Genomic DNA, 18,350 nt, shown 5'->3' with positions numbered 1-18,350 from the left:
GGTTATTGTTGCTAGTCAGGGATCTAAGCAGAAAATTGAATTGAAAGTAACAAATGTCAACACAATTGGGAAGAGAGAGGGACAACAGCAGCCTAGAAAGTAAAAGAACTCACAGCAAGCAAAGAGAGAAAGAACATAATAATCTACTTCATTACATTATCCATGTATTGTAAGAAACTACTCGCCAACCAAAAACAAACTATCTGATATAGAATTATAGAAAAGGTTACCCAAACTACTTAATATCTCTTACAGGATGAACTAAATACCCCAGACATTGAAGACGTTTGCAATTAACCGTGCAAATCAGACGATTCTTCAAACTTCGGGTACTCGCTCTAACTGAACGTCTTTCTCCCAACCCAAATGGTCAACAGGGACCTCTAAGTGAGCCAAAACAGTAGATGTGTCTTCCTTGTGGTAATATTTGCAGACGAAGTAAAGCACCGTGTGAACAACAAGCAGGAAATGAATGCAAATCAACAGATGAAAGCCAATTCCCACAACTAGTTCACCCACCAAATACGTTATATCTCCATAAACAAACAGGTAATAAGTGAAAGATATACCAGTAAATGCGATTCCAAGCAAACCAAAGACAGCTCGAGAAACCCATTCTTTGCCATCAATGAGTGTCATACAAGGCTTCTGTACCATAACAGTCCTCTTCTAATACCGTAATTACTATTGCGATGTTACAAACAACCATCAAGTAAGCTAGTTCGGCGAAGAAAGGAATAGCCAAACAAATTATTAATATCGAAGGCCAAATCCTGCGCTCCTCGGCTCGAAACACTAACAACGAGAAACCCAGAGCCAGAGAGGTGTATATAGCCAAGAACAAGAAGCAGCATAAGAATGTGACAATAAGTCTCCCCCATAACTCTAGAGGTGTACCAGTAACCTTCTTATAACTGATATCTTTGGAGGTATACAAACAAGCAACGCTATACACGATGCTAGAAGTTGACATGAGAGTAAAAATAACCAGCGTGAATAAATGAAGGTATTGGGCTATAGTTAACAAATCGAGCCATCCAAGAGTTTCTTCTTTTGAGAAAGTCGAGGTTCGTATTTCAGACAAGTAAGCCAAGGCTAAAGGAATGAGAATGGTTAAGGTGATTTGTGAAAAGATTTTCTTGTTTGATGCTGTAAGTTTGTAGGCTTCCTTATAGATGCCAAAGAAACCCATCGATTTGTTTGCTGGTTCTCTATTCATGATTCTTCAATCCTACAGAGAAAGATAAGAAATTGAAGATTGTTGCTGAAGAGAACTAAAATTTAGTGATGGACTGGAGATATTAGAATTGAATGGTTTCAATAAAGAATGGGTGGAATGGACAATGTATATATTGCGATGATGCAAGTGAGAATAGAATGACTTTCTCACTTTGTGGTGTGCACTACTTTTGCCTTTAATTTTTCTACTTGCAGTAGAGTTCCATTTCAGTGCAAGTGAAGAAAGTAGTGTCATTGCCATTTGCAGGAAAACCTCCAAATGCCTACTCTAAGAAATTTCTGTGAAATTACTTTCTTTCTATCTAAAGAGTAAAGGAGTGGGTACAGAAATTAATTAGATGCAACAATAATGTAATGGAAACAAGTTGTCTGCTACCTTTTGTAAGTAAGGGGTAAGAAGTATTCTTTACCTTACATTCTATTTCTAGTAGTTGGCCTTATGAATAATGCCCTATCTAAAACTCTCAAAGAGTAGTAAATGGGAAACCCACCTTCTGACACAAAATTGACACACTATGACTTTACTGCATAACCCCTCAGCTTATCTGTCCAAATTCCTTGAAAACATTTTCTCAGCATAAGACAAGCATGAGGATTCCAAATACATAGGAAAATTACCTTGGATTCCACAACCAGAAATACTAATAACCCCTCCGCATTATCTACAACCAGAAATGCTAGAAAATCCCCAAAGTTGGATTCCAAAAAAAAAATACCTTGCATATATGTCGGAACTGGCGGTTCACCCGATCTACAATGCAGCAACAAGCGTTTTATTCAGGCAGCAATGTTTAGTTCTGGAAGCTACAGTGAGTTGATCAGCATGGATAATCCCAATACTGAGACCAACAAATTTGCTGGCATCTGCAAAACAAATTTGCGTCTTGTGGTGTTTCTGAAACTTAAACTCATTTTTTGCAAAACCCCTTCTCTTGTGATGTCTAGAACTTCTTGAAGAATCTACAGTGGCATTTCACCTTTCCATCTTCAGTTGAAGCGGCTTTTCATGCATTACAATTTCTACTCAATTGGAACTTTTGTTCTACCTGCAATATACTGATGGCACTGGTAAGGGAGGAACCTGCGCATCTTTAGCTTGAATGAACCAAAATACTACTCCAGTTAAAGATGCGCGCACTCCTCTCTAGAAAAAACCTGATGAACTATCTGAATCCTGTCCAAGCTGTAGATATCAAAGAAAATGTGCAGTATCCTGGAGCATGTGATTCCACTAGAAATGAAATGAAAATGGGGAACAAAAAGATTTCATTGATGAAATAAATATACAAGAGCTCTGTCAACCTAATTAACTCAACAACAACAACAGAAACTAAAAAGAAAAAAGTTAATCTCATTTTTCGCCAAAATTTTCTAGAAAAACTCAAAATCTAGGTAAGGACCTGATGAACTATCTGAATCAGCAGCTCCAGTGTCAGTTGGTGACCTAATTTTTTGATCAACAAAACTCAGTTCAACTGGTTTTGGTATTTCTGGAGGATGAGTACTGCGTATAAGAGCCCAGTTAACATTTTCGAAGAAAGGATGCTGTTTGATCTCTGTTGCACCCCTTTTGTATCCTAATCTATGTTGCGGGTCCTTCACAAGCAAACCCCTAATTAAATCTTTAGCAGCAAAACTGATGTTGGATCCTTCTGGGAATTTCAGTGGATGACTGACAACATTGAACAATGTTTCACGGTTACTACTCCCTCTGAATGGTGTTCTACCGTGAACCAATTCATATAGGAAAATGCCGAATGTCCACCAATCTACAGCACTTCCATGACCATTCCCTTTAATGATCTCAGGAGCTAAATACTCATGTGTCCCCACAAATGACATTGATCTGGCATCGGTTGGTTCTGCAATAAGAACAGGAAGAGAATCCATATTATGGTGGTTCATGTTTGTACCTTCATTCTTATTCTTCCCTTTCTTTGATTTTGACTTGAAGATTCGGGGCGTTAAGCATGAGGGTTGCAAACAAGCTGGTTCCACACAAACTGGCAGTTTGCATGATGGATCTATGCAGGCTGGCTGTATACAATAGGCAGAGATTCTTCTAGATGATTCTGTACCGGCCTTTATGAGGGTTGGGTTCACGAGACATCTCAATGATAAGTCGAAATCCGTAAGCATGATATGGCCATCCTCCCTCACCAGAACATTTTCAGGCTTTAAGTCCCTGTACACCACACCCATCATGTGTAGGTACTGTAGAGCAAGAAGCACTTCTGAAACATAAAACCTGCAATACAAAAACAAAGAGCTCCATTAAAGATTTAGAGTTAATGAATCAGTTACACCAGCCGAGAGCAAAGACACTGCAAATGATTGTAAAGTGTTACGAGTCTTTCAACATAGCACGTCAAGGGAAGAATTTAGAGGCATGTGTTTGACATGAAACAGACTGAACTTACTACCCATACCTTAAGAGACTGACTCTTGGGAAACAAACTTAGCTTTGAGCACCTGAAAGACTAATTACCTTGAAGCATATAAGGCAACAACAGAACCATAGAAGAGACATCTATAGGATCTAAACAAATAAATCAGAAGCACAAGTTCATTTGCAGCAAAACCTAAGAAAGTAACCTGATGTTTATCCTAAAGCTTTCATCATTACATGTAAGGACTATCGAACACAATAGGTTAATTGTAGTCTAGAGCTTGACAAAAGACAGACTATTATGCTGGACAATAGCTTAATGGTGGGGTGTCAATCTAGGCTAGAGATATTTCTTCAAAATTGCTTGAGACGGGGAACTTAACTTCTTTGTTACGGACGTTAATGCCTAGAGAGCTCCTAGATTTATTCCTGGGGCCTTTTAGATATACAAATTCCTGATTATGAAAACATATTTCAATTCCTCAGGTGAATAACAAACTGGACACACCAAATCGACTGCACAAAGGGAATCATGGTTTTACCAAACACGAGGTGCTAACACGAACCTTTGTTATTCCTAGAAAATACATTTGAAAGGAATAAAAACTCGAAACAGAAAATACCCAGTGGTTTCCCCAACGATTAAGTTTTAAAAGAAAAATGGCTTTCAATTTAGACTATGAAGAACATTCTCAAGGAAAATTATCTCCTCTATCAAGTTATATCTATAAGATATTTGAGAGAACAATTCTAAAAGATAAAAACAACATGCATTCTGAAGATGCTTCTTCTCCTTTGGATGGAACCCCAATATTTCATATCAATCCAGTGTACAAATTCCTAAAATAAGGATGGGGGAAGGCCTAATTCTCAATTAAAAAGCAATGATGATCCACTGAAACCATTGTTTTGGCAACACAATAGAGAATTGGTCTCCCTCAACCTTAAGATAAATAGAGACATCAACTTGTAATACTAAATAGTTTAAAGATTTATCAACAAAATAAAATCCACTCCATAAATGAAAACAAAGTACCCAAAAATGAAAATTACAATGATACAAAGAACTACTAACCTTGCGGCGAGCTCCGTAAAATGTTTCCCAGGCTGTCTCTGCCGAAGCGTATGTAAATCCCCACCACTACAAAACTCCATAAGCAAACAAGAGAATTTCTCCGTCTCAATATGTGAATAAAGAGTAGGAAGAAATGGATGATCCAACAACCCTAAAATTTCCTTCTCAGTTTGAGCTCTCAATAACTTTTTCCTACCTTCTAATAACCCTTTATCCATAACTTTCATAGCAAATAAACAACCCATACCCCTTAACTCTGCTAAATAAACACTACCAATATCCCCACAACCAAGTTTCTTCAAAAGCCTAAAATTACTTAACCCTAAAACCCCAGAAGAAGATTTTACACATTGTATTGCATCCCATCTCAAATCATTACCTTTATGAGGCTTACTAGGACAAAAATTGTTCCTCTGATCATCAATACTGAAGCTACTACTAGAAATCAAACTATTCTTTTCACTTTCTTGTTGGTAATCTAAAAACAACTGCTGCCCCCCATTTTGATTAGCATTTTCTTCAATCTCAGATTCATCAAATTTCTTCCCCCCAGAATCAAAAAAACACCCATCACTAGTTTTATAACTACTGATACTAAAATTACTAGAAGAATTAGTATTAGTAAAATTAGTAGTGTTAGTAGTAGTAGAACTGCTTAAACTAGTTTTAAAAGTAAGAAGATCTTCTAAACTAGAACTCAAACTTGATGATCTTAATGGACCACTTTTACTTACTATGACTGAATCTGCATCTTCATTACCACCACCACCACCACCACTATCGGCCATCTTTTTTTCTGGAGAAGAGAAAAGGGTTTGTTATTTTTCAGTTTTCACTGTTCAAATAGAAATGTGTTTGATAAAAGGTCCCAAAGAGAGGAACTTTTATTTTAGTAAGGAGGAGGGTTGAGATGTCGAGGTGGTCAAAGAGAGATAAAAATTGCTGTTTTGAAATTCAAAAATTAAGCGGGTTTTGGTTGGTGTAGAGAAACTCAACTCCCAATGGGGGAGGCATATGACTTGTATCAACGTTGGGTTGAACCCTAGAAATTTTGGCAAGCAGCTTAGAGACAAACAAAAGTAGTAATAGACAGTGTCAGATTTATTAGTCAGTGAGTCAGATAAGACTCTTGGGAATTACGAGTGAGCACGACAAAGCTTTTTTTTGAGTCTCTCTCCTAAACCGTTATTTGTCGAAACTTGTAACAAATGATGTTACACCCCACCCACCGGATAAAATTACGAGAGCCATTTGGTGAATCTTTTTCTGATTCGTCTGACTCATGAATCCGACTCAAAATTTATTTGTATACAATGGTGATGGATTTTTTTAATGAAACAACGAATAATCTGACATCTGATTCAGATTGGGTCGGATCCAAATAATTCGACTTTTTCACCCTTTGGATCTAGCCGTGAAATTTTCTACCATCAATCTAGAAGTGTTGTTGAGAATACCTCAATTTTATTTATTGAGAGATATTCACGGTTCTTAATTTATTTAGCTGAGCAACAATTACCTTATTCAATTACTCCCATCTGTACCTATTATATAGGCGGAGAAATGGTATTCTCTTAGAATAAGAAAATATTTAGTTTTCATAATTTCCTTCTATTTTCTAAATTTATCCTTACCTTGTTCCAATACAAATATTATTATATATATCTCTATCTCACATGTAAAATTAGATTGTATGATAATCATACATCATTAATAGGAATGTATGTGGAAAAAATAACTTTGGAAGTGAAATTCCGTCTATCTAATAGTACTACAAAAATTTTAAACTCCGATTATATAATAGTCAGGGAGGGAGTAGTTACCTTAAAGAACACAAAGTGTAATTTAAAGTTTTAGAGTTGAAAGTTTCGGATTTAAATTTTTGTGAGTTGGTCAAAGATTTGAACAGAGACCCTCTTAATAACGATATATTTTCCGGTCACAGACTTGCAGTTTCCAAAAATTCTAAGCTAATCTTAATGGCATAATTTGCATATCAGATGGTGATACTAAATTTCATTAAACACACTGTGAAAGTACAACCATATCAAACCATTAACGACATAAAGTACTTTGTACTTATGTGGTAGGTATTCTAGACCAACAAATGAAATAATAGCTCTAATTATTTCATGTACCTATAATATTTGTTTTTTGTGCCAACACTCCCAAATGCTCGAAGCATCGTTGGTGGCCCATTTTTGGAACTGGCAGCATATACTCTTTAAGGGTCGCCGTGCATGAGTTTTTTTTTTTCTTCAGAAAACGGATCATTTGTCCAAATATTTTTAAAACATGGTTCAAATAGACCGGTTTCATTCTGACGTAAACTTAAAAAATAGTAAAGATGAAACTGGATGTATACTGATGTAAATTAAAAATAAAAAAAAGTATTTGAAATGGGTAGGATGAAACTGTTTACATCCTGGCTATTTTTAAATTTTTGTTCATTTAAAAACAGTATCAAAATCTAGATGTCCTTTTCACCCAAGAATTATTGATTTTGGTCTTTTTAACCAATTTTGTGTTTTTTTCATTGATTTTCAAAAAAAAAAAACTCTTTTGTAAGAAATGCCTTTTACCAAAAATTACCGGTAAAGAAGAAAGAAAGAAAAACATTCAGGTGCTACAAAATGAAAATCGAGGGAAATGAGAAATAAAAGAAGAAAAAGAAATCCCCTTTGAAAGGAAAATGGGAAATCTCATTTATCAATAATATTTATCAATAAGAAAAAGAGATCCCTTGGAGCATCCACAATGGTGCGATCAAAACCAAAGACCAAAAACCACGACCAAATTTGAGTTTAGCCCGTAGTATGACGCTACGGTAGCGAGTATATTTAGTCGAGCGGACGTATAATCAACGTCTGATAGTGGAGCGTTGATATAATACACGCCCAGTTGGGGCGGAGATATAGTTAACTCCGGATGTGGGGCATTGATATAGTAAACGCCGGATGTGGGGCGGTCATATAATTTACGCCTGTACATGGGACGGTGATATAATGCACGCCCGATGGGGCGTTTATATAGTTTCCGCCGGTCCAAGGCGTACATATACTATCCGCCCCACTTAACACACGTAACCAACACGTGTGAACGGGCGAACATTATATCTCCACCTCCACGTAAACCCCTTTACGTGTTACACGTTTATCCTAATCTTTTCTTCTCGGTCTTCTTCTTTTCTACCTCTTTGTTTCTACCGCCATCAAAACAGCTCCTCTATCTTTCACTCTCATTCTCAAACCCAGTAACGAGTAGGAAAGGAAGAAAAAAAAAAGAAAAATAGCAACGAGATAGATTCCATGAGAGGTAATATAGTTTTCTTAATCTCTTCTGTATATCTATATTCTTGTATAATTTATTTAGGGTTTTAGTTTGTTAAAATTAAGTTTTAATTTATGTATGGTTTTAGTTTGTTAAAATTAGGTTTTAGAAAATTGGGTATTGACAAATAATTATGAATATGATATTGTATGTGAACAGATTTGAGTACGTATGTTGTATGTAGATTTGGTTAAATATGAAATTGGGTTTTAAGATGAGCTAATTTATGTGTTTTTTCATAAATTTGGATTAAGATGTGTTTTTACATTTCTTGTGGTTATGTGACAAATTGTGGTTATGTGAATTTTGTGTGTTATATATGCATAATAGCTAATTTATATGTATGTAAATGGGGTTAAAAGTAATTGATTTTGTAGTGATTTTTATGGAATGTTGAAGTGATTAAATTGAGTTGTTATGAGGTATATTTTTTTGGTTTCTAATATGTTCTACATACATAGGTGACGATTTAATTTGTGTTTGTGGAATTATAGAATTTGGAATTAATATAGTTTGTGTTAAGGATTTATAGTATTTGGAATATAAGTGGAATTATAGAATTTGGAATTAATATAGTTTGTGTTAAGGATTTATAGCATTTGGAATATAAATGGTGATGGACTTATAAAAATATGGAATAATGAGGGTTGGTATTTAAAAATTGAGATTGCATCTATCTTGTGTGTGCACAGATGCTGAACAGACTCACAGCGCGGTTCAATGGTCGCATGAAGACGAACAAGAAACAAAAATCTTTAGCCGAAGAGGATTACAACATAATCTCTACTGGTAAAATTAAGGAGGTTGATATTCCCCGGTTAGGGCGGTTTCTTGTACTGCAAGATGATAAACCGCACGCTACTACAGACATTACATTTACAGGAGAGCAGAAATTAAAGTATCAACATCGTGGATCTCTGGCATCGGTAATTCATCACTATCAAACTATCTCACAATACTGTCGTAGAGCTAAATATATCATTGAAAAAGCGGGATGGCAAAGTTTACTGAACATACAACGTAGCGAAACCCAACATTCAATGGTTGATTATATTGTTGAGCGGTTTTGGGATACAACAAATACTTTTCACTTCCCATTGGGGAGATGGCATTTACCCCCTAGATTGGCTCATGTTGACTGGACTGAGTATCGGTGATGGGCCTGACGTTCTGTATGATTCTGGGAAGTATCAATTTGAATATGTTCGTGAGCGTGTCTTTCCGGATATCCAAGATGGCACGCTCTGTACAAAAGCTCCGTCGTGGGTTTCAAATTCAATTACAGTTAAATATTTAAGCTCATATTTCTTAGAAGACAAGTTGGTTGCGGCTGAAAATGATAGCACCCCTTGCTTATAGAGTAGCAATTGCCTTTTTCATGTATGTTTTGGGACATTTTTTCTTTTCTAATGCAAAGACCTATATTGATGTTGGATGGTTAGCTGCTTTTGAAAATCTTGATGTAGTATCCACGTATGACTGGGGTGGTGCCGCTTTTTCGAGATTGTATGCGTCACTCCGTTTAAATGGGAGGAGACAGAAGGCACTATGCGGTCCATTCCAAATATTATAGGTATTCTTTTAATCCAGTTTTTCTTCCTTTCATTGTTTATTTTGTTGTGAAGTTATTAAATTGGTTAGTTATTTTCATGGAGTAGTTTTGGGGGTATGAATACCTGGGAATATGTCGACCATATATCTCAAAGGGGAGTACAGAACAAAAATGGCATGTAACTTCTAAATGGAATGTACCGGAGAATACAAATGATATTTTCCGTCGTAGGGATTTACTGAGTAAGCTTACTGCTGAAGAAGTGACATGGCGCCCATGGGAATCATACAGAGAAGTTCTTTCATCTGATATGGGATGCACGGCTTCGAGACTATCAGACTCCAGATATATATTTTCTTACATGGGCATTGTGAGTTAATAATTAAATTTTATTCGACAATTGTTGCTAAATACCAATAACATTTTTTATTTTATTTTTCATGATTAAGTAGTATATATCATACTTACTACATTCGTATTCCCTTTCTAACTGTACAGCATAACATATACCTCGGAGAAAGGTGCTGGAGGAAAAACCATTATACTTTTGTTGTTCCCATAAAACTACACACGGTTATTGGGGATATCGGCAGTATTCAAGCAGAACGCCTAAAAAGTGAAGGTTTGCTCGATGCTACAGAGATAGTGCAAGTTATTAAAGATTATGATATATAGTACTTGAGAAATGTAACTAACTACAACGATTATGTGACTCATCCTAATTGGGAATACCAAACATATGGGCTTGTCGGTGACTTGTATACGGACCCAATTGAACACCCTGCTCAACATGTACCTATCCCTCCTCCACATCTATTATCCCATGTATGTTAACTTTCGACTTTTTCAAGAACGTTTGACATTTTATTATACATTTGTACTTATGTATTTTATTTTTTTCATGACAGCACGAAGCTTATACATTATTTCAAGAACATGTTGATTTTAATCAAAAATTTCGCAATTTTACATTAAAACAAACGAAGGAGAGGATGGACGTTATTATGGTGAAAGAAGCAGAAATACAAAGGCTGAATACTATGAATATAGATTTGCAGCAACAAATGTCTCTTTTCCGTCCGCCGCACGTTGTCCAACCTCCCCTTGGGTTCGGTTCCTTTTCCCAAACAATGCCACCGCAATTTTGGAGTTCTATGAGTCAAGGATCAGCTTCAACAATGTCCTCAGTCAATGCCACTCCGAAAATGCAGATGCCTTTTATGCCATCTCGATCGGCGCATTCGAATACTAATAGTTAATATCTTATCTTATCTTTCAGCGAGTAGTCATTTCAAGTCTACTCTCTCCACTATCCCTTTAGTTGTCCTCTCAAGCTTGAGAGTAGGCAGTGTATATAGAGTATAGTCATATCAGGCTACTGACAAACACTTTATCTTTTTTTGGAAAAAGCTTTTATTTTTTCAAGAAAATCATTATCTCTCACCATCTCCTTTTTTTTTATTAATGCTCTTGGATATAAATTAAAGACCTGATCACTCAATATATAAATGGAAACACCCCTCTTCTGCTTCAGATAGTAATAGAAAACTATGAGAAAACCGCTCATTATTGCTCTTCAGTTTCTTCTTCTTCTTCGTCTTCTAATAGTAGTTTTTATTCCTCTGATGATGATGCAATAACAATTATGCAAAATAACATGGCCGTTAGTTTGGGAGTCCTTGTTACAAATTCAAAATGGCCTCAAACTCGTATCAAAATACCCAGAAATCGTGATGCAGGAGCTGAACTTCTATGGAACGACTATTTTTCTCCGTACCCGAACCAACCACCCAATGTTTTTCACAGAAGATTCAGAATGCGTCGACAATAGTTTAACCGAATAGTGGAAGGTGTTACCAATGCAGACAGATATTTTGTTCAAAAGCCCGATGCTTGTGGAGTTGTAAGATTAAACCCTCATCAAAAAGTAACAGCAGCAGTAAGAATGTTAGCTTACGGATGTGCGACAGATGCAATAGACAAGTACTTACGCATAGGAGAAACCACTGTGTTGGAAGCTACTCGGAGGTTCTGTAAGACGATTGTCAACGTGTATGAGAAAGAATATTTGCGTGAACCAACTACTGGTGATGTTGAACTGTTTCTCAAGCAAAACAAAGACCGTGGATTTCCAGGGATGCTAGGTAGTCTAGATTGCATGCATTGGAAATGGGATAAATGTCCGTCGGCAGAGTCAGGGGCTTACACCGCATATAAATGAAGTTCAATATCATCCTTGATACGAGTCCACAACGCCGCCTCTGATTGATCAGTTCCAACACCAGGATCTTGAGATATTGATAAATTAATTTTACACATCGTTACATCTTCGATTGTCGTAAAATTTGGATCTCGTGCTATTCGTGGTGCCATTGTACGCGATTCGGTGAAAATTTCTTAATAAATGATTTGAAAGACGAAATAATACTTCTTCTGCTGCTGCTGATAGATAGAATGAATGAGTAATGTTTGGGGAAATATTAGAGGAATTCAAGTATATATATGGGTGTATGAAAGAGACCTAATTTCCGACGTTCGAAAATATCTTTCAAACTTTCCAATGTTCGAAAATGTCCAACGTTCCGTTTTCTCCAACGTTCGAAAATTACCAACGGTATAAACATTTTTGTCGATTATTTTCATCCGTTCAAACATGATAACATACGGAGTATAAGGTATAATGTCCGCTCGGTGTGGGGCGTGAGCTTTATGCATTCCTGAGTGGGGCGACCATAAAATGCACGCCTGAATAGGGCGAAGATTATACTCACGCCTGTCATCAGGCGAACATTATACTCACGCCTGATAGGGCGTACATTATAGCTTCGCCTCAGTGGGGCGTACTTTATATAAACGCCTGACTATGGGACGAGAAGTATACAACCGCTTCATCTGAAGCGTGCATTATATAAACGCCTGTTAACGGGTGAAGTTTATAATTTCGCTCGACCAAATTTGGTTTTGGTTCGTAGTCCAAACCAAATATAGTCTGAAATTTGAGTATAGTCTGGTTTTTGATCTTTACTCTGTTCGACTGCATCACGTATCCGGACCAACAATTTGGGTTTAGTCGTCAATTGCAGTTGCTCTTAAGAATTGTGCAAACTTGAACTAATTCATCTAATAATGGGACGGAGAGAGTATTATTATTGATATTTCATTTTTCTTTCATAAGGCAACAAATGGAAAAGAGTATTCTTTTTTTTTTTTTACAATTATACCTTTATGGATAATAACTTGTCAAATTTAGAAATGATTTATCTCACAAACGATACCATGGATTTTCGTAACTTTGTATCGTTGAAAGGCATTTTAAAACACTTACGTAGTGAATATAAACATGAATACCAAATTATACATATTTCTTATACTAACTATAATCAATTAAAAGGATAGTCTTGGAAATATCTTCCTTGTTTAACGAGATAAGTCAACTAATAATGGGACAAAATTTTAAACCAAGTAGATCATCTAATAGTGGGACGGAGGGAGTATTTGAGGAAAGCTGGGGAAGGAAGTTTATAAACAACGATAAGAATTAAGAAGCATTGCTATAATTTGGGTTCACATCAATGTAGGGACGGAATCATGACTTGCAACACATTATCCATCATCTATAATTTGGTAGTCAATTTTTGGCTCATGAAATTCATTGTCAACGACGAGATCAGGCCATATTGAATTCTTCAACAGCCTAATTAAGAGAAAGAATCAGAAAGGAAACAAATGATTTTCTAGCTGTCTTAATTGATAGGAGTAGTATCTTCCTGTTGCATTCCAACTTTGATGATAGCAACTGGTTCTCCGGCGGACTTTGATGATTTCTTGTGCACTTTAAATTTCTTTAATTAGGGTCAAGTTGAAAAGGAAAAAGATAAAGCCATGCATGAAGATACAAACATGAGCTTATTGAAAAAGAAAAGCACGAAACAAAGCAAAAAGATTAGCAGATTTCCGAGGCATATAGGTGCTTTATTAGAAGAGTGCGAATCCATTTACATTTTTATTCTTACACTATCTGAGTTTAAATAACTTGATTTTCAAAGTGGTAAATGGTGGTATTATACGTCTTGAAATGTACTCATATTTTTTGGGTATATAGAATTTTATAAAAGAAATTATCCCTAAAATATTAGCTTCAAATTCTCTAATATTTAGATTTTATTCAAAAAAAAAGAATGACGTCCAAAGTGTGAGAATAAAAGTATGAACGGATCATCCCTCTAGACTTATTAGACTCTTGGAGAAGAAAAAAAAACTCTCGTAATTTGTTCGTTTTCGTCCACGGAGAGCAAATCAACAACCGATGTGGCCAAGTATGGAGTAGTGAATACTTGCAATTAATTGAGAAATTGGGTCAATTGTCCAAATATTTTTAAAACATGGTTCTAATGGACGAGTAAAAATTAGTATGAGTCAAATGGATACCAAAAAAATAGTAAGAATGTATCTGGATTCATCATGGTTTAAACTTAAAAAATAGCGAGGGCGAAACTGGATGCATCCTGATTTAAATTAAAAATAAGAAAAGATATTTGAAAATGAATATAATGAAACTATTTACATCCTGACTATTTTTACATTCTCATCCATCTAAACAGTATCAAATTTTACGTGTCTTTTTCATCCAGAAAATGTCGTTATTAGGTTAATTGACCAATTTTATGCAATTAATTTGGGCAAGTCTGGTGAATTTGGACGCATATGTTATAAAATTAACTTTTTTAGCTATTCTGAGCGAACCAATGAAAATTTGTGGGAAAAAAATTTGACCGGATTATGTTGTTGGGACCTTTTTGATCTCGCAACATCATATAATTAACCAATGGAAATTACAAGCAACATTTAGCTAATCCATCTATGCTATATATATATATAAAAAAAATTGTGGACGCCTAGTTTAGGAAAAAATTCTTATTTTTTTTACAGATATCACCGCGACTAGCAATGCCTAAAATAATTGGATGTGACGTTACCAAATAAGAATATATAACATCATGCGAGGATTAAAATTCATCCTTTCTTATCAGATGGATAAAGTCGCATCACTGCAGGAGAAAACTTATGGCTCTTTAGTTTAGACATCCGAGCATCGGTTATACCACTCTTCCGCTAGGACCATTTTCCCCTTGCCATTCTTATTGGATAGATAAAGCAACGTCACTGACATTTACTCGCACTTGCGCCAAAATAGACCCCTGGGGAAAGTAAAACGGAGATTAGAAACCGGAACAAATCACCAAGAGATAAAGCCTAAAGGTGGTCAATTTTTTTCTTACACGATTCTTTCTTTCTCTTCTTGATATGCAAAACTTTTTATAAAAATCATCTTTCATCTCGGTGCTTCCAAGTCTTGAAAAGAAAAAGCAGATTCATTTGGAAAAAGTCATTAATAAGTAGACATGCATGCTTTTACTTCATAGTCATACCACATGCTTAAAACACATAAACGCTTAAAAAGGAGTGCACAACAAAAGAAAATGGAAAAGAATAAAACTTTTTGGTTATCATGCTTTGCCACATCAAATTTAAGGTGTAGCTAGGTTTTTGTCGCCTTACACCTGCGAGGAATAAGCCGGGAAATTGTTCAATAGGCCTTTGCTTTCGAGTTCTCTACGCATGTTTGTGCTGTACCTTGTTTTTATCTCCCACAAGCTTGCAACCAATAACCCAAGGTCTCCAACATACTTTACGTGTCTATAACCAGATAATGTAAGAGCTGCAATGGATATATATAATGGAAGCTGCTACATATCTACCGGTTTCATACACCGGATAGATACACCCCTGTGTGGCAGTGATATCCACCATTGCTTCCACACCCTATCCCGTCAGGAAAATCAGGGGGTCCCTTTTAAAGAATGAACCAATGCAAACTTGACACATAAATGGGGTATAATTTTGGTGTACAAATCCAGGATATAAGTAGCAGTTTCGATATATAATGTGCTTCATTTGAATTTTAAAAGAACGCGTCTACGTACAGTCTACGCACAATCTTTAGGAATTCCTAGAAGGCCGGCCTTGAGCCAAAGTTGAGGAAGGCATGAAGTGAAGAGGGACATCAAAAGTGTTACCTATAGTGAGGATTTTGCTTACAAGACACCAGTCTCTCTTAGATTTCCTTTGTATTTTGTAGCAACTACAACGGCAGCAAATTGGAAGTTTAAGAAGCAACAAATATGACTAACTGTAATGTATGGCCGCGTGCTAAGAGTACTTCCCTAATCTAGTTTGATGTTTTCAATTGTGTTATCTACAGTAAAATTAACTATGCATATGCCTATAATCTTAAACTACTCACTAATAAATAAATTACAGAAAGCAAAAAAGGAAAAAAACAACTATAGTTTTTTCTACTGTGTTTATGCCACCCCATGTTTTTAGCATGGCGCATGCTGAAGATGAGTCATGGCACGGGATGGAGCTTCATCCAAAGCTTCAGTTGTGTTAAGAGGCCTAGGCAAACCGACGCCAAATTGGCGCATTACGCAGGTAATTGGCCTAGTGCAAACATTATGCACAATCATTGTGCATCACGCCAGAGAGGGCTGGCCGAACGAGTATTGCGCAATCATCAAGCGCAATCATTACTATGAAGCGCAATCGTTACGATGAAGCGCAATCATTACACGCAATCATTACGCGCAATCATTACACACAATCATTGCAAATGAATAGTGAAGCAAGCATGTCAATTTGGTCCGCTTTCCATGCTTGTAGAAATTCTATTAAGACATATATAGGGAGGAGTGATGAGTTGAAGGTGCATATGCGGACTACGTGCCAAGTGAGCTTCATAGAAAATGCAGAAAAACCCCGGACCTAGTCCAGATTTGAACACCACATTGTATTAATCCTCTACAGACTCTAGCCTACTACAAGTTAACTTCGGACTGGAATGTAGTTGAGACCTAACCAATCTCACACTGATTAAGGTACAGTCGCGTTCCTTACTCCTCTGAATCCCAGTAGGACTCTACGCACTTGATTCCCTTACATGATCTCACCCACAACTAAGAGTCGCTACGACCCAAAGTCGAAGACTTGATAAACAAATCTGTCTCACACAGAAAAGTCTATTGAATAGATAAATCTGTCTCCCACATAAATCCTGATTAGATTCAAGCTAATATCTTTCAACCGTTAGATTGAACTTAGCTTGTTATACACAAATGAAATGTGCCTTCATTTAGATATGGGTAACCGTACCTAAACGTGTACACTTGGTTGGATCAACAATACTTGACTGAAGTTATCCATATGAACACTTTATATCAACCTTGTTCATCTTTATCACAACTAGTTCGAATGACTCAAATGAAACTAGTTATAGATTTGTTCAATTGTTTATATTCTCATAGAAGTATACAAGACACAAATGAAGCAAAACTGATTTTGATTCATTCGAAACAATTCATGAACATTATAGCCACGGCTTGCAAAAGATCGCATTCCTTATTATATAATGTATTTGTTCATGAACAAACCGATTTTAGAACTTAACCCACTCAAGTATACAAACGGGTACGCGTACTTAGAGTTCCGGACTTGGTATGTCCTCCAGTATGCGAACGGGTACGCATATTGTCGTTCACGACCAAACTCAGTTGAATTAGTATGCAAACGTGTGCGCATACTAAATTCCCGGACTTGAACTGATGCATACTAAGTTTTCGTACTTCAACTGTTAAACCAGTATGCATACGGGTATGCATATTATGGTTCCTCGCCTTGGAATAACTTGCAAAAGATAGCATACAAGTACGCATACGGCGTTATATCTAATCAATGGTTAATTGTTCTAAACTCCATTTTAATCATTGAAACATTCATAGAAGACGGGAATAGCTATCTCACACAAACTATTAGCTTCAAAGCAATTTTCAAGTGATCAATAGATCAATACGAAACATTCCGAGTCTACATCAAATGACTGCTCATACAAATCATGTAAGATGTTACCAGGCGATTTTCACATGATCATCTTTTGACTTTCGTCAAGAATAAAAGATGAACTTGGTTAAAAAGAAAGCTTACCAACACATATTTCGAGAAATATGTAAGCGAGTTAAACTCATCTCGAAATATCAAATATTTATAAATTAAAGTCTATATAGCTATACAAATTTTGTCTCAATAGGAGATAGGATAAAAATAGACTTCTGAGTGATAGATGAGTTCAAGTTTCCACATGCCTGTTGTTGATGAAGTTCCACAAGCTCCCCTTAGTAGTTCTTCGTCTTCAATCGATGAACGCCGTGAAGTATAAAGCTCAACTACACATTCTATCAGCATCAAATCAATTTTCAAGTTATTGAAATAATCATAACAAAACATTCCAAGTCTACACCAAATGATTGTATCACACAAACCATGTAAGATGTTACTCGGCGATTTTCACACGAGCATCTTTTGACTTTCTTCAAGGATATAAAATGAACTAGGTTGAAGCGAAAGCTTACCAAAACATATTTCGAGAAATATGTAAGCGAGTTAATCTCAGCTCGAAATCTCAAATGCGTATAATTGAAAACCATAATAATACTCCCTCCATCCTAGTTTACTTGCCAAAATAGGATTTTGCAAAAACTTGAAACAAATTCAAATTACTTCCACATACACTATCAATCTTTCAAATCAGTTGTTTAATATACAAGTTTTTGTATCCTAGTTTTTATTTCTTTCTTGATAATTAGATAATTTTAGTGGGAAATATAGTAACTTTTTTGGTACACTTTTGTTAAAAAAAACTCAATTTTGGC

At 36.0% G+C, this 18,350-nt stretch overlaps 1 protein-coding gene across 1 annotated transcript; it reads right to left on the bottom strand.

Annotated features, from left to right (window-relative positions):
- Nucleotides 1-2,495: 2,495 nt before the first annotated feature.
- On the bottom strand, nt 2,496-5,658 carry LOC113315168 (serine/threonine-protein kinase D6PK-like). The gene is made up of 2 exons (XM_026563469.1): nt 4,704-5,658; nt 2,496-3,487 (listed from the first exon to the last, which is right to left on the bottom strand). Exons 1-2 carry the CDS (start codon nt 5,489-5,491, stop codon nt 2,611-2,613), a joined length of 1,665 nt encoding a protein of 554 aa, XP_026419254.1. The 5' UTR covers nt 5,492-5,658; the 3' UTR covers nt 2,496-2,610.
- Between the last annotated feature and the right edge of the window lie 12,692 nt (nt 5,659-18,350).

Source organism: Papaver somniferum, chromosome 10 (assembly GCF_003573695.1).
Source record: "Papaver somniferum cultivar HN1 chromosome 10, ASM357369v1, whole genome shotgun sequence".
Classification (NCBI taxonomy): domain Eukaryota; kingdom Viridiplantae; phylum Streptophyta; class Magnoliopsida; order Ranunculales; family Papaveraceae; genus Papaver; species Papaver somniferum.
This window is presented reverse-complemented; position numbering and strand designations above follow the sequence as displayed.